General features: G+C 44.6%; 1 protein-coding gene across 14 annotated transcripts in view; it reads left to right on the top strand.

Moving 5' to 3' along the window:
- LOC135093234 (breast cancer anti-estrogen resistance protein 3 homolog) overlaps positions 1–20,349 on the top strand; it is a 109,301-nt gene that overhangs the window by 82,433 nt on the left and 6,519 nt on the right. For 7 of the 14 annotated variants that reach the window (XM_063992234.1, XM_063992232.1, XM_063992238.1 and 4 more), the window contains 6 exons: positions 10,924–11,047; positions 16,009–16,078; positions 17,874–18,055; positions 18,500–18,578; positions 19,081–19,346; positions 19,810–19,994. In XM_063992234.1, the coding sequence (XP_063848304.1) occupies positions 10,924–11,047; positions 16,009–16,078; positions 17,874–18,055; positions 18,500–18,578; positions 19,081–19,346; positions 19,810–19,994 (906 nt within the window). Of the gene's footprint in view, positions 1–7,760; positions 7,944–8,215; positions 8,522–10,923; positions 11,048–16,008; positions 16,079–16,587; positions 17,101–17,873; positions 18,056–18,499; positions 18,579–19,080; positions 19,347–19,809; positions 19,995–20,349 lie in introns of those variants that run through there. The other 7 variants (XM_063992233.1, XM_063992242.1, XM_063992231.1 and 4 more) reach the window with 6 other exon arrangements.

The following is a 20,349-nucleotide window of genomic DNA, read 5'->3' as shown; positions in this document are numbered from 1 at the left end:
AGAGAGAGAGAGAGAGAGAGAGAGAGAGAGAGAGAGAGAGAGAGAGAGAATTTGATGAGTAATGAAAGTTTCACCATCAAATATGAAGCAAGTGATGATAGTGTTAGGAAATGATGACCCTCTCTCTCTCTCTCTCTCTCTCTCTCTCTCTCTCTCTCTCTCTCTCTCTCTCTCTCACTGATCCATTCATTTTCCATTTTCTCTCGTCTCCTCACATCCATCTTCCATGCCTTGCCCTCCTGACCGTCACTGCGGCAGGAATGTTTACTGACGAGGGGTGAGACGTGTAACAGAGTAGAGTTTCCTTGGCAGTGAGGGAGGAGGGAGAGCTGGAGGAATGGAGGGAGCAAAACGGGAGGTGATGGGAAGGTGTGGAGAATACGTGAGAGAGGGGACCTTATTCTGAAACGCTTCTACGCTGCAAATTCACTACATTCAAAAGGCTCTACTTGAAGATACACGAGTTTTTAAGGGGTTTTAAAGTTCTAATGACAGGTTAACAAGTTTTCTTTATTATTAACAGGAAAAACACTATTGAGAAACCCGGCTAATCATCTATGTGGCCTTTGAAAATAGTCGTGGTGTGAGAGCAAAGTGTTTCTGAATACCGGCCGTGGCGTGAGAGAGGATGTGAGGGAAGGGTTAAACAAAGGTGTGATGATATTGAGTGTGTGTGTGAGGTGTGAGAGTGATGGTGGAGAAGGTTATAGTGAGGAGAGGGAGAGGGTGGTGTCTGGATGCCGTGTGAACATAAGAACATAACAAAAGGGAAGCTAGAAGAAGCCAGTAGGCCTACACGCGGAGGGCCCTGTGTAAACATTCATGCCTATATCCACCTATCATCGCTATCCATGAAATGTATCGAGGTTAGGTTAGGTTCCGAATTGGGTTCCGATTTAGGTCAGGTAAGGTGAAGTTAGGTTGGGTTCTAGGCCAGTAGGTTCTTTTTAACGCTTCCTGTTGACTCGAAACGTAACCCAACCTAACCTAACCTAACTAAATATAAGCTAACCTAACCTAACCTAACCTAACTAAATATAAGCTAACCTAACCTAATCTAATCTAACTAAATATAAGCTAACCTAACCTAACCTAACCTAACTAAACTTAATATAACCTAACCTAACTAAACTTAATATAAGCTAACCTAACCTAACCTAACCTAACTAAACTTGATATAAGCTAACATAACCTAATCTAACCTAACCTAACCTAACCTAACCCTAATCTAACCCAACTCAACTCAACTCAACCCAACTCAATTCAACCCAACCCAACCCAACCCAACCTTATCACCGAGTCAAGTCCACTCATCTACTACTATTTCAGAACCAGTTCCTCCCTGTATCTGTGTAAACTCAGGGCAGGGGTCGTGTTGCATGTACACCCCACAATAGAACAAACAAGGCTTTTAAACTACAGTAGAGCAGGGCAGGGCATGACAAGGCAGGGCAGGGCAGGGCAAGGGAGGGCAGACTTAGGGAGACAACAAGGGTCTGTGAAGCACCCAAGCAGACAGAGCACCGCCCTTCATCACCCCGACCCACTGGTACACTCCTTCACTCCACACCCCTCACCCCAGCACACTCTTCCCGCCCCTCCCTTGCCTGTGAGGAAGCCTGTGCCGGGTGGGTAATGCACCTGATTGTCTCCTACACGCCCTTAAAGAATCATCTGGCCGTCGTGCATTAAGGAATGGAGGTGAAGGAGTAGGAGGAGGTGAATGGGAGATAGATGAGGAAATATAGTAATTAGAGGAGGAAAAAAAGACATGCATAGGTAGAGAGGAAAGGAGAGAAAGAATGAAGGTGGAAAAAGAAGAGGGTACTGGGAACGTAATCTAAGAGCCACTGGGGATTATTATTATTATTATTAGTAGTAGTAGTAGTAGTAGTAGTAGTAGTAGTAGTAGTAGTAGTAGTAGTATCATTTTCCATATTTTTGTACACGAATGAAAACTAGCGTTCAAGAGAGCTATTTTTATGTCTAACTAAATGTTATGTTTGAACCGTGGAATAAAGAAAGTGAAGGAGGAGGAGGAGGAGGAGGAGGAGCAGGAGGAGGAGAAAAAGCTCCTTAGGATTTCCTTTAAGTGTTGTTTGTCGAGTTGAGTGAGAGGAGGAGAAGGATAAAGAGAAGGAGGAGGAGGAGGAGGAGGAGGAGGAGGAGGAGGAGGGGGTGTAATAAGGCTGAGGGGAGGAGAGAGGGAGAGAGAGAGTGTGTGTGTGTGTGTGTGTGTGTGTGTGTGTGTGTGTGTGTGTGTGTGTGTGTGTGTGCTGAGTAGTGGTAGTGGTGGTGCTGCAAGATTAGAGGAGAGAAGTGGGTAGGTGGTACGTACGTGTGTGCATGTCAGGGTGTGTACGTGTGTGTAGTGTGTACGTGAATGTGTGTGTGTACCCTCAGCAGGCCAGCCACTCTCGTCTCGCCTCGCCTGTCTGGGTCTGTTTGTTTATTTCTGAGTTCCCACGTGAGAGCTTGGGTTTGTTTCCTGTCGCTAATGAATGGAGAATGAACAGATACCTAGCTAATAACAAAGGTAGCACGGTTCACACTTAAGTAGATCTGTATTTTGAAACGCTCTGCTCTCTCTCTCTCTCTCTCTCTCTCTCTCTCTCTCTCTCTCTCTCTCTCTCTCTCTCTCTCTCTCTCTCTCTTTCACACGACTGTTCTCAAAGGCCACAGAGATGGTAAGCCGGGTTATCCTATTAATAATGTAGGATAATGGTAATCTGTCACTAGAACTGCAAAAATATCCTTAAAAACTCGTGCAACTTTAACTGTAATATTTCTTCTTTTGAAATAGTGAAGATGTATCACAGAAGCTTCCCAGAGTATGATTTTTAGGCTAGAAGGAATAAAAAGCTAGGGGAAGAGAAAGAAGGCGAAGGGAAAGTAAAAGGGAAACAGGGAGACAAAGGGAAAGGAGGAAAAGTGAAAGAAAAGAGTGGATGGAAAAAGTAGGAGGAAGGTACGGGGAAAATAAAGGAAACAAAAAAACAAAGATATGTAAGAGGATGGAAAGAGGAAAGTGGAGGAAAATTGGGAAAGAAAAAGCGAAATGGAAATCTGAGGAGGAAAACAAGGGCATTCATAACAATTTTTAAACACTATCGAAATAAAAAGTCGTGTTTTTTCCCCCTCTTTTTTTTTTCAATTTACAGACAGAAAATTCATCAAACAATCCTTTTAAAACTTCGAGGACGCTCTTGAAGACTCTCTCATCACCTCAACCACGTACACATCCAGCTAGAGGTAATTGCGATGAGTGATCAAAACATTTAAATAAAAATACCAACCTTACCTGAGTTAAGCCATTGTACTGAAAAAAAAAATTGTCAAACGAAACTCAGAGAAAAAAGTAATAGATAGAAACATGAATGGAACGCAGGCGTGTATATTTACCTCGTATATTTGATTAAGTTTTTTAAGGACCCTGAGTATAAGGAGGAGGGGAGGAGTAGAAGGAGGGGAAGGAAGAGGAGGAGGAGGGGAAATACAAAGGATAATCAGGTCTTTGTGTCCTTGCAAGGTTGTTTGGAAGAGGAAGAAGAGGAGGAACAGGAGGAGGAAAATAAGAAAGGAGAACAGATGAGAAATATGGGAATGAGAGAACGAGAGAACTAAGGAAGGAAGCTGAGGAAAAGGGAAGATGGAGATGGAGAGAAAGGGAGGAAGAGAAGGAAACTGAAAAGGGAAAAGGAGAAGAAAGATGGGAAGCAAGAGAGACGAGGAAGAGAACAAAGAGAAGAATGAAGAGAGAAGCTGAAAAAGGGAAAAATAGATGAAAAGAGAATGTGAGGAGAAAAATGAAAAGAAAAAAGAAAATTAAACAGTGGAGGAAGGAAAGTTAAAAGAAAGACAAAAAGAACATAAAAATGAAAAAAAAAGTAGAAAGGAGGGAGACGGGAAGAGGAAGAAGATTAAAAGAAGAACCAAGGAAGAGAAGAAGAAGAAGTAGAAGTATTGAAGTGAAGGCAAAGAAAGAGGAATACGTTTGGAAGGGAGGAAAAATGACGAGAAAGATAAGAAAATATGAAGAAAATATAAAAAAAATACGATGAGAAGAGGAGACGGGGAGAGAAGAAAGCTTAAAAGAACAATCAAGAAAGAAAAGAGGACGTAGAAGAGAGGGTCGGAGAGGAAGGGAAAAAACTTAATGCCGAAACGTGACCCGGAAGAAGTGAGGGAGTCATGTTCTGTTTATCTAAGCGGAGGCGTTCCTGAAGGGGACTATCCTGCTGGGAAGAGGAAAGGGGAAGGTAAATGAAAAATAGAGAGAGAGAAAAAAAAGAGGAACTCGTGAAAAAACGTAAGGAAAATAAAATGGAAACGAAGATAAATGAAAAGGTGGATGAGTGAAAGAGAAAGGTGGATGAAAAAATAGGAAGAAGGTATGAGGAAGACGAAGGAGGAGAGTCTTAGAGAAAATGGAGAAAAGAAGGTGGAGGAAAAGTAATCAGAGGAAAAGGACCTGAAAGAAAATGTAGTAAAAGGGAAAGTAAGAGGAAACAAAGGGAAAATGGAAGAAAAAATAAGAGAAAGGGAAAGGAACGTGGAGAAAAGTAGAAAGAAAAAAAAAGAAACAGTTGGAAAGGAGAAAATAAATGGAGAAACAGAAAACGAAAGAAAAAAAAATAAAGAAAGAAGGCGAATAAAAGAAAAGAAAAGAAAAGAGAGAGAAGACAATACAGAAAGAAAAGAGAAGTTGAAAGTGAAAGAAAACGATTCGAACCTCAAATACAAGTCATCTTATTCGTGCTTGAAGATAAAACGTGGCTGTGTTTGCGGCAGTGAACAGAGAGAGAGGGAGAGGGAAACGAGAGGGAGGGAGGGAAATAAACAGGTGAGAGCTGCGCTTCTTCTCCCTGGACGCAGAAAACCATTATTCTGACCACATCCTCCTCTTGATCCTCCTCTTCCTCCTTCTCTTTCTCCATCACCTTTTCCTCCTCCTCCTCCTCCTCCTCTCCTGGTCATCTCAGAATCTTGCAGTACAGCGGAAAGGAACAATCTAGAGCCAAATCATTCTCTCTCTCTCTCTCTCTCTCTCTCTCTCTCTCTCTCTCTCTCTCTCTCTCTCTCTCTCTCTCTCTCTCTCTCTCTCTCTCTCTCTCTCTCTTTATGCAATGACTTAATCTACGTAAATTGTCTCTTTCGTTCTTTTCTTTTTCTTTTCTCTCTTTCATTTGTGTTCTTTTTACTTAACCTTCGTTTCTCTCCTTTTTCTTCTTCTTTTCCCATTTTCAATTTCCTTCCTAGGACTTAAGCTACTATATCTGTTTCTCTCCATATTTTACCATCGCCTTTCTCCTTATTTTCCTTGAAGCGAGATGTATCGTGTCCAGTGCCCCTTTTTTTCCCTTAACCCATGTCCCTTAAATCGCCTTAACCCTCCTGTATTATTCTCCTTTACGGGCGAGACTCGAGCGGGGCAAGTGTATGCTTTGTAAAGTGGTGTTGTAGTGAAGGTGGTGGTGAGCGAGCCGTAGTGGAAATATTAAGTATGTAAGTAAGAGAGATGTGGATGTGATGGGGTGTGTGTGTGTGTGTGTGTGTGTGTGTGTGTGTGTGTGTGTGTGTGTGTGTGCATATTACGTAGAATTCCTTTTGACCTTCTAGCTTATTCTTTGTGTGTGTGTGTGTGTGTGTGTGTGTGTGTGTGTGTGTGTGTGTGTGTGTGTGTGTGTGTGTGTGTGTGAATACATACATACTTACTTTGATGCAGTACAGCTGAGGAGAGTTAACACATGACACTCAACCAGACCAAGCCTCTCTCTCTCTCTCTCTCTCTCTCTCTCTCTCTCTCTCTCTCTCTCTCTCTCTCTCTCTCTCTCTCTCTCTCTCTCTCTCTCTTGGTCAGCTTATTATAATTCAAGGGTTGTACTCGTATATCAATCAGAATATTTGAGATTGTTTGCTCTCTCTCTCTCTCTCTCTCTCTCTCTCTCTCTCTCTCTCTCTCTCTCTCTCTCTCTCTCTCTCTCTCTCTCTCTCTCTCTCTCTCTCTCAACCTTGTGGATATTACCCTTAAGTTTGACCTTCGCTAGTAAGTGGCTTTTCTTTTTTTTTCTTCTTTTTTTTTTTTTGTTACATTTATACTGAGTGATGGTAATAATTTTGTGTTATATATAAGAAAATGTGCTGCTTGTAAATAAGGTCTCTCTCTCTCTCTCTCTCTCTCTCTCTCTCTCTCTCTCTCTCTCTCTCTCTCTCTCTCTCTCTCTCTCTCTCTCTCTCTTTACTTCTTTCTTCTAAGTTAAAGTTCAAATAAACGTCAAGATCCAAAAATAAAATCAGTGTATGTATGTTTGTATGTATATTTTATTTGAATGTTTAATATATATTGTTATTTTTATATATATTTTTTATATATATATTCTTGCTTATGATAATTTTTTGTAAGTCGTTTTTTTTTTTTTTTTGTTGTTGTTGCTTGATTTTCTTCTGCTTTCTTTCTCTTTTCCTTCGTTTTCCTTTTTTTTCCTATTTTTGTTTCTAATTGGACGATGTTATGAAATGCGTAAATATGTATGTAATTTGTCTTTCTATCTGTTTATTGTTTGTCTAAGTTTCTCTCTCTCTCTCTCTCTCTCTCTCTCTCTCTCTCTCTCTCTCTCTCTCTCTCTCTCTCTCTCTCTCTCTCTCGTAAAAAAAGCATGTTTGTGTTACCTGACAATTCTGTGGTTCGGGGAGGGAGCCTTAAAGAATCTCTCTCTCTCTCTCTCTCTCTCTCTCTCTCTCTCTCTCTCTCTCTCTCTCTCTCTCTCTCTCTGGTGTCGCAATATTAATCTTTCTCTTCATAACGAGGAGATTGAAAGCCTCGTCACGCCCCTTCAGTTCTGGTGGGAGGGGACAAGGGGTAGGGAGGAGGGGGAGTGTTGTTATGGGGGGGACTGGTGGATAGTGGCACTGAGGGAAGGAGGGGACGGGGAAGAGGAAGAGGAAGGTAACGAGGGGCGTGTTTAGGTAACCTTCTATAGTATGCCTCAACACACACACACACACACACACACACACACACACACGTATCTTATGTATCTTAAGGACAATAAGTTACCAAGTTGTTTTATAATCTTTGGAGCATTCTAGGCATTCTCTCTCTCTCTCTCTCTCTCTCTCTCTCTCTCTCTCTCTCTCTCTCTCTCTCTCTCTCTCTCTCCTTTTTTTCGTTGTATTTTTTTGTTTGCATTCTTCTTTCTTTTCCTTGTTCAGTTCTCGGTATGTTCTTTCTTTCTTCTTTGTTGTTATTATCACTTATTATTATTATTATTATTATTATTATTATTATTATTATTATTATTATTATTATTATTGTTATTATTATTATTATCATTACTCCTTTTTATTGATGGCGCAAGTTAGTCGACCTTCGTTCACCTCTATTGCTGTTTTTAGTCTCTCTCTCTCTCTCTCTCTCTCTCTCTCTCTCTCTCTCTCTCTCTCTCTCTCTCTCTCTCTCTCTCTCTCTCTCTCTCTCTCTCTCTCTCATCACCACCACCATCATCATCATCACCACATCATCACCACCATCCTACACTACTACATGCCTTCTTCCTCCTCCTCCTCCTCCTCCTCCTCCTCCTCCTCCTCCTACACTCCTCCTCCACCCTCGCCCACTATCCTCGCTCCTCCCAGTCTTCTATCCCTCACTGTCCCTCCTCCTCCTTCCCCCGTCGCCTCCCACACTCCCCTGACCCTCCTTCCCCTTCTGTGCTGTTACGGGGAGAGAGAGAGAGAGAAGGAGGGAGAGGGTGAGACAGTCAGTTGCAGCGTGGCTGGTGGTGAGAGTGGTGGAGGCGGTCACTGCTCTCTCACTGCATGGATGGCTGCTGTGGTATCGTTGTCTTTCACCATCCGTCAGTCAGTCGCTCGCTGGTGCCACGGCGCGATGCAAGACCGGGCAGGGAAGGGCCTCGTTGCCCCCCCACTGCCGCCCCCACGAGGTATTCCCACCATCCACCACAGATGTCAATTCCTCGGCGATGTCACACGATGTACATGCCCTTACTCGTTCGGGGTGTTGGTACCGCGTCTCAAGTTTTATCGCTGCCAAGTGAAGACTCCTTCCTTCTCTCCTCGCCGTCCTCTGGTTGCGGTGGCTCTGTTGTTCCTGGCCGTGAAACGAGAGCGAGGATTTGTTTGTATGGGAACACGAGTGACAGAGAAGGGGGACGCTTGGGGAAGGAAGGGAAGGACGGGGAAATAAAGCCCATGTTGAGGTTATTTTGGTGTATCAGTGGGAGCTGTGAATGGTCTAGGGGCGTGCAGTGTGGCCGCGGAAGGGTGGTCAATGGGCCGTTTGTTCCGAGTGTGTGTGTGTGTGTGTGTGTGTGGTGCCGCTGGAGCCGCCGTGCTGAGCCAACACTCGAATCACTGAGAAACAACCGACCAGCCTCACTTGACTCCTGGCGGGGCTCTGTTGCTCCGCTCTGCTCTTGTCCACTTCAAGTCCTCTGCTTACAGCGTGAGAGGATGACAGTCTGGCTCTGCATCGCTCCGAACACCCACGTCCCTCCCTCCGGTGCGGCTTTATATCAACACCTTCCCTTTCCAAATACACATGAAATCTAACGAAAGAGTGAATGTAGGAGTGATGAATACTAGAGTGCGTGTGGAAGGAGTGAGAAGCAAAGGACCAATTAAACAGACTTAATTGAAGACAATTAGAATTAAAAGCGAAGTGGCCTCGTTACTGTGGTGAATGAGTGTGCGTGATTCAGCTGAGAATGTCGAGTTTCCTCAGTGTGGCAGCCAGTGTGGGCTACAGCAGTGCATTACTTCAGCTCGTTAAGAGGAAGCAGAAGCAGACAGTTGCCCCACACCTCACGAAGGACAGGAGATAAGGCGTGCCGTTGTTCATGAGTAATAATCCGGAGAAGCGAGGGAGGAGGAGGAGGGAAGTGATGGGAGGGGGACGGGAAACGGAAGGGAAACGAGGGAAAAGGTATGTGAGGAGGACTATAGGAGGAGGAGGAGGAGGATGGGGACATGGGAAGCAGTGCATAACTACTGGTAGCGTGCCGTGCCGTCCCGTACCGTGCCGTGCCGTGCCGTGTCCAACGTGAAGGGCCGCGATGATACCGGGAAGACGGACAGACCACCCTGACCGCCCCTCGCCGCCCCTTGTACGGCGCGGTGAGAAGGCGGGAATAACGTGCCTGGACGCTGCTATCTGACGCTGGAGGAGACAGACGAACAACGACGGGTGACTTGATGCGTGTCCTCCTACTCCTCCTCCGTCTAGACCCTCCCTCCCATCCTCCCCGTCCTCCATCCCCTCCTCCACCCTTCAGCTGGCCGCGGGCACTCTCAGACCGCAGATAACGTCCCCGGATTGCTAAAGAGATGTAAAAAAGGGAGAAAAAATTAAGCTAGAGGACACAGAAGGCCGGTGACACTGGCCGGCGAGGAGGTGCGAGGCAGACCAAGGCCGTGGGGAGACTGACGCCCTAGCTCCGTCCAGGAAAGGCGCTCCGATGAGACTCTATGACTCGGATACAAGGAGGGGCGGGGTAGTGGTGATGCCGGTGGTGGTGGCGTGTGAGGAAAGATAGACGTGTAAGGAGAGTGACATGTGTACAGTTAGGCACTATGGCAAAGGCGTGTGTGGGAGAGAGGAGGAGGAGGAGGAGGTGGAGTTGGAGGTGGAAGGAGGAGGACACGACACGTAGTATACATTCCTCCTTTATGAGTGGACACCAGCCTGGATGTTCTCCATTAACAAGCATTCCTCCTCCTCCTCCTCCTCCTCCTCCACCTCCTCCTCCACCTCCTCCTCCTCCTCCTCCACCTCCTCCTCCTCCTGCTGCTACTGTCACTACCACCAGTATTTCCTTATCTCACCAGCCATCACGTGGAGAGTCACTTAAACATTTGTCTGTGTATTTACGTAACCAGTGACTTTTTTTCTTCTTTTTAACTCGCTACACTTGCTGCAGAATAATAGAGAGAGAGAGAGAAAAAAAAAGAAATAAAAGTAAAGTAGCGAGTTTGAAGATAATGAATCGCCAATGATTTCGTGTTGAACATCAAACTGAAGGATATTTTAGGATTTATTTCGTGTAAAAGAGAGAGAAACTTCATCATCCTGTGTGTGTGTGTGTGTGTGTGTGTGTGTGTACCCATGCGCGCGACACCGTCCTCCCATTGTCGCCTTTTCTGCACACGGCTCGCTGTCAACACTCAACTAGCTGTGATTCGGTGACACTTGCCTCGAGTCTCAGCTGCGACGGCGAGGAGGGGAGGGAAGGGGTGAGGAGGCGGTGGGGATCGAAGGGGGCAGGATGAAGGGGCAGGGTAATCGAGACGTATGTTAGGGGTGGGTGAGGAAGAGGGTTCAAGAGTACAAGTTGATACTGACGGAGGCGGTGAAGGAGGTGAAGGCGAGGCAGCTGCGTCATGTCACGTCTTGTTAACTTTGTGATGTGATTGTGGGAGGGAGGTGATATTAGATAGAGTGATAACGTGTCTAAGAGGTTTTTTTTTTTTTTTTTACCATTTTCGTTCGTTTGTTTCATAGTAGTAGTAGTAGTAGTAGTAAATAGTAGTACATCTTTTTTCATCTCTTCATCCTCTCTCATATTTATTTTCTCCTCTTTCCTCTTTCTTTAGTAGTAGTAGTAGTAGTAATACCAATGGCTTAATTCTTTCAAAGGAGATGTTTCAAGACAATTCTAATAATTTCTAAGTATTATCTGGTATTCTTTAGGGACTGATAGCTTCAGTGGGCGTTTTTTATTTATTTATCTATTCATTTTAGCTTTTTGTTGCCCTTAATTAGATTCCCTCGTACATAAAAGTAGTAGTAGTAGGAAGAGGAGGAGGAGGACGAAGAAGAGTGATTTAAGTAGCTGTTATATTAGTAGAAGCTGTAATTGTAGTATCTTGTATTAATTTTGCATTTTTTCTTTCTCTCCCCCGCAGACCACAAACTCAAGAGCGTCGACCCAAATCCTCGCAGGAGTTACGTGGACGACCGCCACCGGAATCGCCCCCTGCCGGATCCTCACGAGGGCTGCACCGAGGTTGTCCTGCGATCTGGAGAGAAGTGAGTGTCCGCCCCGATCATCAGTTGTTTTTTTTTTTTTTTTTATTTTTTTTATCATTTTATTTTATTTATTTATTTATTTGTTATTTGTTTTGCTGCTGCTGCTCTCCACGTTCACTCCTTCGCCTCTTATCTCAGCCTCGAGTGAAGCTTCGTTCGTCACTTTGCTAGTTTTTTTTTTTTTTCTTCCTTTTTTGTAATGGTTACGTTTTCAGATTATTTTGCTATTTCCGTCCATGTCTTGTTCCCTTCTCATATTCTCTACGCTACTGTTTTTTTTTTCTTCTTTTTTCTTCTTCATCTTTTAATCTATTCCGCGAGTATGTTAGGCTTTGTACGTTTAAAAATATCTTAATTTGGACCATACAGTAGTTAAGAACATTTTTTCATACATTATGTAGTCAGTAGTAAAGAAAAACTTGCATATTCATCAGTTTCCCCCTCCATAACACTCACATGTTCTGTCCTCTCTATTCTTAACATCATTTTCTCACGCACCCCAGCACCTAGCATCTCCCTGTGTTCCTCCCTGCTGCTGCGTTTTTACCTGTACCTACTCCTTACTCATACATGTACACCCACTTATTTTTAACCTCTCCTCCTCCTCCTCCTCCTCCTCTTCCTCCGCTGGCGTCACCAATCAGCGTGAAATTTCAGAAGACGATGTGTTAGTGAACAATACACTGGGCGGGGAGCGAAACGGACCCGGAGCCACGGAGCCAGACGGGCTGTTTGGCTCTCACTAAATCATTATTCCACCTCGACACGCGACCCTCACCTCCCTCACTTCCCTTCGCCCCACACGCCCTTCCACTACAATGCATGGGTACACAGTTTCTTTTTTTTCTTTTTTTTTTTTTGGCGGAGTTAAAAGATATACAAAAAAAAAGTGTTATTTGAAAAACTGTTGTAGATACAGTAATTAAAAAAAAAAAAACACTGGAATGACGATAAAATTCTGCGTATATTACGTTCATAGACAAACTTAGCATGCACCCTTTGGCACCCATGAATTAGATTAGATTGTCTGATTGACCACAACAGCTGTAACTGATATGATACGAAAAATAAGTTAAAATTATTCAGTATATTAAATAAAAACAACGTTACTGTTACATATAAGCATTAAATTATTGCTTAAAAATTCCACAGGAAACTCTTCTCGCAGCATGGGCCATCCACAGTAACATGTAAAAGATGCATGGCACTAATGATAACTACAAAAACACAAGTGAAATATGCCTGAAATAAAAACAAACTACAAAATCCTGAGCTATAGACAAAATCCCCGTTCAAGGACACTTAGTGAACCGTAACTTGAAACAGACAACTTTTTTTTTTCAATTCTTGAGAAAACGAAACTAGATGAAAGGTTTGACCAGCGCCAAATATAACTAATATTGCTTCGGGACTAATACTTTTAACACTCCTAAAAAGGGAATCTAATACACGACTTGCTTTACAACAATCTTGAACTGACATTAGAAAATTGTAAATAACCACACGGTACAGTTGACAACTACGTAAACTTGCTCTACAAACTTGTCCATTTAGAGAAACATGACCAGTAGAAACAGTAACAATATAAAAATGATAATTAAAAAAAAAAGTAAATAAAAAATGCACACACGAACACCCATCACATACATCTGCCACACACACACACACACACACACACACGGACACAGACACGGACACACGGACACCCACCAAACACACGCACGGACATCCACGGACGCCGCCTCCACAGGCTGCACTAATGAGTCCACCAAGGGCTTGTCTTGCTGAAAGATTAGGATCTGTTAATTGTTTCCTTGCGTGGATGAGCGGGCGGGCGGTGAGGTGGGAGGATGGGTGGATGGTTAGGTGGTTAGGTGGGTGGTTAGGTGATTAGTGAACTGGAAAGAGTAGTACACAGTGTTACGTGTGTGTGTGTGTGTGTGTGTGTGTGTAGAGAGAGAGAGAGAGAGAATCACCACCACCACTAACACCATTATCATCACCACCACTATCACCACCATCTGTCTTACACATGTCATCACCACTTATTAAGACTCAATCATATTTTTAGACGAAACTCAAGAAAGATACAGAAAGATATATCAGATACTTCACCACTACCACCACCAACACCACTACTACCACCAGCACCATCACCACCACCACCACCACCGCCAATAGTAATGACTGTAAAGGGTGTTTAATGAGAAATCATTAGCCTGGTTTAAGGATCACTTGAATAAAAAAAAGAAAAAGAAAAGAAAAAAGTAAGTTCTATTAATTAGGTTCGACTGTGGATGTTTTTCTTTTTTTTTTTTTTTTTTTTTCTGACCCTTGACCATTAGCTTATCTTAACGGACGGGAAGGTTTATGTTTGTAGAGGCTAAAGAGTCGAGATACTGGCAAACACAACACAACACACACACACACACACACACACACACACACACACACACCATTATCAAGAAAAACGAGATCTATATTTTTCCTTGCTGTCATTCTTTCTTTCTTTTCTGCTTCCCTCCTTCCATACTCTGCTGTTTCTTCATTCTTCTTTAATTTCTTCCTTGCTCCCTCCTTTCCTTTTGTCTTCTTTCCTATCTATATCCTTCCATAATCTGCTCTCCTTCCATCTTCCTTTCGTTTCTTTCTTCCTCCCTCCCTCCCTCCCTCAGTAGGATGCCAATTACAGTCGTTTATATCTCTGATCAATTGATTAGGAGAAACCGAACTCTCTCTCTCTCTCTCTCTCTCTCTCTCTCTCTCTCTCTCTCTCTCTCTCTCTCTCTCTCTCTCTCTCTCTCTCTCTCACCAAAACCCACGTGCTCCAGCGTCGTTAATAAGCACCACTCTGAAGTACTTCCCCCCTCCACGCCTCCTCGTCATATAGTCAGCTGGTGTGGTCCTTCAGAGTGTAGCCGACTCCCCGCGGCGTGGTGTCGGGGATGCAGGAAGGGAAGGGAGGAGAGGAGAGAAGGACGTGTGGCTGGTCGGTGCTCTGTGTGTGTGTGTGTGTGTGTGTGAAGTGCGTCGTCTCTCGCTACTTAGTGGACAGTGGTTAGCTGTTACTCTCTCTCTCTCTCTCTCTCTCTCTCTCTCTCTCTCTCTCTCTCTCTCTCTCTCTCTCTCAGCCGACTTTTGCAGGAGAACAAATAAATGTTGCGGTTTCGCGTCTTGTTTTGTTTAACATCACGTTCGTCGGAGGAGAGAGGAACCTTCATTACGCGGCGCCCTTGTTTGTTTGCCTTCATGATTGGATTCAGCCTCGTATTTTACCAGTAAAGCTAAACAGGATGTATTTATTGGATATGTATGCGTGGGGGAGTTGTCAGTATGTGTGTGTGTAGGGGCAGGGCGTTGTTGTTGTGTGTGTGTGTGTGTGTGTGTGTGTGTGTGTGTGTGTGTGTGTGTGTGTGTAGGATGATCCTTTCGCCAAATAACACGCAACCACTCGCAAAACATCACCTTGCGAGGACCTACTGATGATAATGCAGAGGCCATCAAAGCAAGGTTCAAGTGGCGGGTATCAGAGGCGCCACTCGAGGACTTTCAAACGCAACACGAGCCAATAAATACACGACGCTGGAGTGGAAGGCATGGGAGTGGATGGATGGACACTGGCGACCTCTGGCACTGTCTTGTAAGAGTTTTACCAGACGCCACCGCCACCGCCACCGCTGATGCCAACCACGTCCGCTTCTCCGATGGGCGCCACACACACACACACACACACACACACAAAGAGAGAGGGAGTACGTAATGTTTTAAACTCTATTCATTTGTCTATCCATATTCATTAATTTTGTCTTTTATTTATCCTTTCATTCATCTTTTAATACTTCCATCTCTCTGATCACTCATCTCTCCATCCATCCATCCATACGTACATACATACATACATACATTCATCTGATCTCTCATTTATCCTTTCATCCATCCATCCATTCGTTCATCTATATATACATTCATCTCATCACTCATCCTTCTACTCACCCATCCAATCGTTTGTCTAATCCCCTATCCATCAGATCATCCTTCCATTCATCTCTTCCATACATCTAACCATCCAATCTCGCATCCATCCTTCCATTCACTCATTTTGTCATCAGTCTAATTAACCATCAATCCTTCCATCACCTTCCCTAATCGCATGTCTGCACTGGCGCGTGGAGAAAACAGAAGGGATCGAGTCTTTTGGGTCTAACTCTTCACTCACCAGGGAACACATCACCATGGTCGGGACAAGGCGTCTAGGAGGGCAGTCTTGAATCTACGCGATGATATGCGAGGTGTTGCAAGTGGGAGGGGCAGGGAGGGTGTGCTAATCCTGCCCTGGCTGACCGAGGGAGAATGAACATAAAAAAATTGACTTTCGTAATATCTTCATTGGACTTAACGAACCACTATACTAGAGAGAGAGAGAGAGAGAGAGAGAGAGAGAGAGAGAGAGAGAGAGAGAGAGAGAGAGAGAGAGAAATATCAACTGCACTAAATGTTTAACCAGCTGTTCTGCTGAAGTTTTTAGTCATAGATGTTTGTTATTTATTCTTCTTCCATCATCTTGGAAACCCACCACGCTGTTTGTTATAACGTGCTCGTGACGGGGGGGGGGGGGGGGGCGAATGTGAGGGAAAGACCCACTGAGGTGTGTGTGTGTGTGTGTGTGTGTGTGTGTGTGTGTGTGTGTGTGTGTGTGTGTGTGTGTGTGTGTCAGATCAGTTCGTTTGCGATGTGCTGCGCTAACCGTCTTTCATTTTTCTTTTCTTTTTGGCTTTTTTTTTTATTCATTCTTTTCGTTATTGTGTATCCTTATTGCTGCCTCTGCCTACCACCACCACCACCACCACCACCACTACTACTACTACTACCAACACCACCACCACCACCGTCATCCTCCCCACTTTCATTTAACGTTATTTCCCATCACAAAAGTTTAATACGTGTGTGTTTCTCTCCTACAGCAGCATCAACAGGAGGGATGCCAAGAAGCGCGAGGCTGCCCTGCTGAGTCCCTCCTCCGTCATCAAGATGGTGAGTACACACACAGGCGGCGCAGGGGTGTGAACCATGGGCAGCAGGCAGCGGTCGACGGCGCGTGGGTTGGAAATGTCCTTTAAGTCGCTTTTTTTTTTAGGTTTGAGAAGAGAAAAGATGTTTGATTGGGTTTTTAATTAATTAATTTATTTATTTATATATTTATTTTGACTTGATTTTTTATTGGCAGGGTTTTTATAAGGGTGACGCGTGTATTAGAAATGTATGAGTTGGGTATTTAAAGGTTTGTGAAGGGACATGTTCAATTAGAATTAAGAAGAAAATGAAGAATGATTATATATATATATATATATATATATATATATATATATATATATATATATATATATATATATATATATATATATTTTTTTTTTTTTTTTTTTTTTTTTTTTTTTTTAGGAGCTGGGTGGCATAACAGAATTAGAAAGACAGCCATATAGATTAAAATCATGATGTATTCAGTGCGTGTCACGAGGGTGTGCCAAGAGTATTAAAAAGATGCAGTTGTAACCCCATAACGGTGCATGGCTGGTTCCGTAAGCGTCAGGCGCCGCTGGTGTGATTCAGACGTGGAAATTATATAGTTCAAGGGAAATCACAGTTGCCTCCATCATCATCTACAGGCAACATCGTCTCGTGGCCCGCTGCAGAATTTAATCGTCTGGTATAAACAGCAATATTTTCCCTTAAATTGTAAATCAGTATTCGATGCCTCGATACTCGTCTCGAATGACTCCTAGCCTGGCAGCAGCCAGTGCAGGGCGGGGCGTGGAGTGGAGTCAGTAGGTGTGCGCACGAGCCTCGCAGAGTGGTGATATGGAGCGCTGGGGAGGCGGCACGGGAAGAAGACAGGATTGGCGACACTGATTGCCTGACTTATAACAGTGATTGCCGGCAGGAAGCAGGAGTTAGGGTAGCAATGAGCGGCTTGCAGCCGCGCCACCTGCACTGCTTCAATGAATGAATGGCTAGCTGGGGAGGAAGATGCTGATCATCGTAATTACCACCACAAGGAGGTAGGAGCGGAGTGGTGTTGAGTACAGCCGAGTGAGACACGACGGAGATGAGATGGAATGGCGTGATGAGGACGAGAATATTCTTTTGAGCTTCATCATGCTTGCACAGCACGCGCATTACCTCAGATTTTCCCTGAATTAAGCAGTGAGGCAAAAAAAAAAAATGGTTAGCAACAGTGGCGGCGCCAAGATGACGGCAGATTAGTCGATAAAAATTTTCATCTGCCAAGGTTCGCCACCACCAGATCTCGAAAAGTGTTGCCAACGGGCGCCGCGGGGCCAATGGCCTCCTCGCATCCAGCCAGTTCCTAGCACTGCCGTCCACGAGGCTGTTAGGTGGGGCGCGAACTTATGCAAGACGCTGCGATGAAGAGATTTCAGTCATTTACTGGATGCTAGGGGATCAAGGATTATGACACCCCAATGATGGTGGACAGTGGTGCCCGGGAAGCGTACTAAGACACTCAAGAAACGCGCGCGCGCGCACACACACGCACATATATATATATATATATATATATATATATATATATATATATATATATATATATATATATATATATATATATATATATATATATATATATATATATGTGTGTGTGTGTGTGTGTGTGTGTGAGCGTGCATTATCCAGTGAGCCGAATATATGACTAAAATAGTCCATTTACATGAAGGTAAGTGTGCTATCCGCGAGGTGTTGCGGTAGTCCTGATTCAGGACATGTTGAGGTTTAAAGTATAAGACCAGCTCATGCGCCGCCATTTATTTTACAGTCGTTGGAGCTTGAGAAGGAGGCGGCCAGCCAGGCGGCCGAGGCGGGGGAGCTGAAGAGGCTGCTGGAATGGGAGCTGAGTCAGGACGCGAGTGAGCTGAGCAGCCACGCCTGGTACCACGGCACCATACCCCGCGCCCGCGCCGAGGAGGTGGTGCTCAGGAACGGCGCCTTCCTCATCAGGTGAGCCGCCCAGGGCATATGCTTTATTTCTGTTATTGGCCAATGCAGTGCATATATTTTCATTCCGAGATTGGCAAATATTTCTTCAAGTGTAAAGTTGTGTGTGTGTGTGTGTGTGTGTGTGTGTGTGTGTGTGCGCGCACACGCACGCACGCACGCACGCATGCGCGCGCGTACACACACACACACACACACACACACACACACACACACACACACACACACACACACACTTGATGCAGTTATTGTATTAATGGCGCTGATTAATCACTTCAAAGCATCATTCATTATCTAACAAGCGAGCATCACTAATGAGAGGAATCTTCACCATCTGTGGCAGAAGTTTAATAGATTGCTTACTATTATTTACAATTCAGTTTGTTGTCATGATGAAGTATGAAACCCTCCTGCAGACGCTAACTACATGTTTCGTTGTTTTTACAGGGACTGCATCTCCCAACCCGGTGACTTCGTCCTCACGTGCCATTGGTCAGGCCAGACGCTGCACTTCGTCATCCAGAAGGTCAGTGACCAGCCAGGTGACGCGCTGCTTGGCTCAGAAACAAGGCGACTCTGACGCTTTCAGCGACACTGGTGCCTTTGTAGGATTTCCGTTTTTTTTTTTTTTTTTCACTTATTTCAGTTCTTATAGCAACCAAATATAGCAGTTTCCTAGTTTATGAGTAGTATTTTTCAAGGCTGATTATTTTACATTTCAAATCATTATTATGTATGAATACTAACAAGCCCGTTAATCAAGGGACACAATTAATATCCCTCAACACCGGAGCGCTGTCGGGGTCCAGGCTTGTATGATTGCCGCTCATTGCAGAATGGACAAAGCACCGTTAGGCAGTTCTCTTGTGAATTAGGTTACAATTATTGAGTACGTGCATCCATGTGGTGGTGGTCGTTGATGGTGCTTCGCCTGTTAGAAACCGGTTTCGAACCATGTAATTCTGAAGCATCTGCGTTAGAAGCAGACGTGTGACAGCCAGTGTTACTAACGTGCGTGCTCCTGGCAGACGGTGGTGCAGCCCAACACTGTGTACGAGAGGATTCAGTACCAGCTGGAGGACGACGCCTACGACTCCATTCCGGACTTGGTGAGGGCTTACGTGGGCGGCAAGAAGCCTATCACCGTGTCCTCCGGCGCCCGTATCTCCACGCCCGTCAACCGCACGCTGCCGCTCAGCTTTTACGCGTCCAAGTATGCGGTGCAGACAGCGCACACCTTCACCCACGGCACCCTCAGCCGCCCCGTCACGCGAGGCGGAGACCCCGCCCCTGGGTGAGTGAACCACGCCGCGCATGGCGTCCTGAATTCAGGCACGCTTGCTGATGGTTGTTGGTGTTCTTTTCTTTCATGTGTGTGTGTGTGTGAAGGGGGTGGACAGGTCCGCCCCTGATGTCAAATACTCGATTAGACCCCGATATTCCTTCCTATGGAAGCAGAAAGAAAATTTGACCTCTTATAAAATTTTACAGAGCTGGGAGCAAAATTTGACCTCTTAATTAAATTTTACACAGCTGGGAGCAAAGATGAAATAGCACAGTGAAATGTAAACAAGATAATAATAACCCCCTCTTCGGTATTCATTCCTCACGAACCATAAGTACAAAATGAGATAGCCTCAGTTGAGATGAAAAAAAATTCGAGTAATATGTAGTAGCATATGCCTCTACGTTTGAATACGGTTTCCCCACAACCAGAAGTTCTCCGATGTGCTGACACTCTCCCCTCTTGCATGCAGCACCACCAGCCTGCTGAGGCATCAGCACTCCTACAGCGGGCCAGTGGCGGTTGGTTGCACCATTGTGAGAAGTCCAGCCCACTCACCTCCCAGAATGAGGCGAGACACCGCACCCACTCTGCCCTTCAAGACCCGCAGCAGTAGCACCTCCAGGCCCCCAGAGGACCCACCTGAGGGAGGAACAGGCAAGTCAAAACTAAGCACATTAGACTCACTCAACTTGATTCATTGGTTTTGGGTTCCATTTCTTTGCTTTGGGATGGGAAGGGTAGAGATGAGGAAAAACTTGAATGGAATGGAGGGAGTAGTGCTTAGTAGAGCTCATAGGGATGCATTGACAGAGCTCTTCATTAGTGGTGATGTCTAAGATACATGCATACCCATATCACATGAAGGATTATGCATACAGTGTTTTGCTGGATACCACTGCCTAGATCCTGAATGTTTATTTATTTTCTTATTTTCCTTACACATTTTATCATGAAGTTCAAGGATCTTGTATATACATCTTACCTTTCTTGCAGGCATCCTCTCTCTCTC

The sequence above is a fragment of the Scylla paramamosain genome, chromosome 42 (genome assembly GCF_035594125.1).
Source record: "Scylla paramamosain isolate STU-SP2022 chromosome 42, ASM3559412v1, whole genome shotgun sequence".
NCBI classification, from domain to species: Eukaryota; Metazoa; Arthropoda; class Malacostraca; order Decapoda; family Portunidae; genus Scylla; species Scylla paramamosain.
This window is presented reverse-complemented; position numbering and strand designations above follow the sequence as displayed.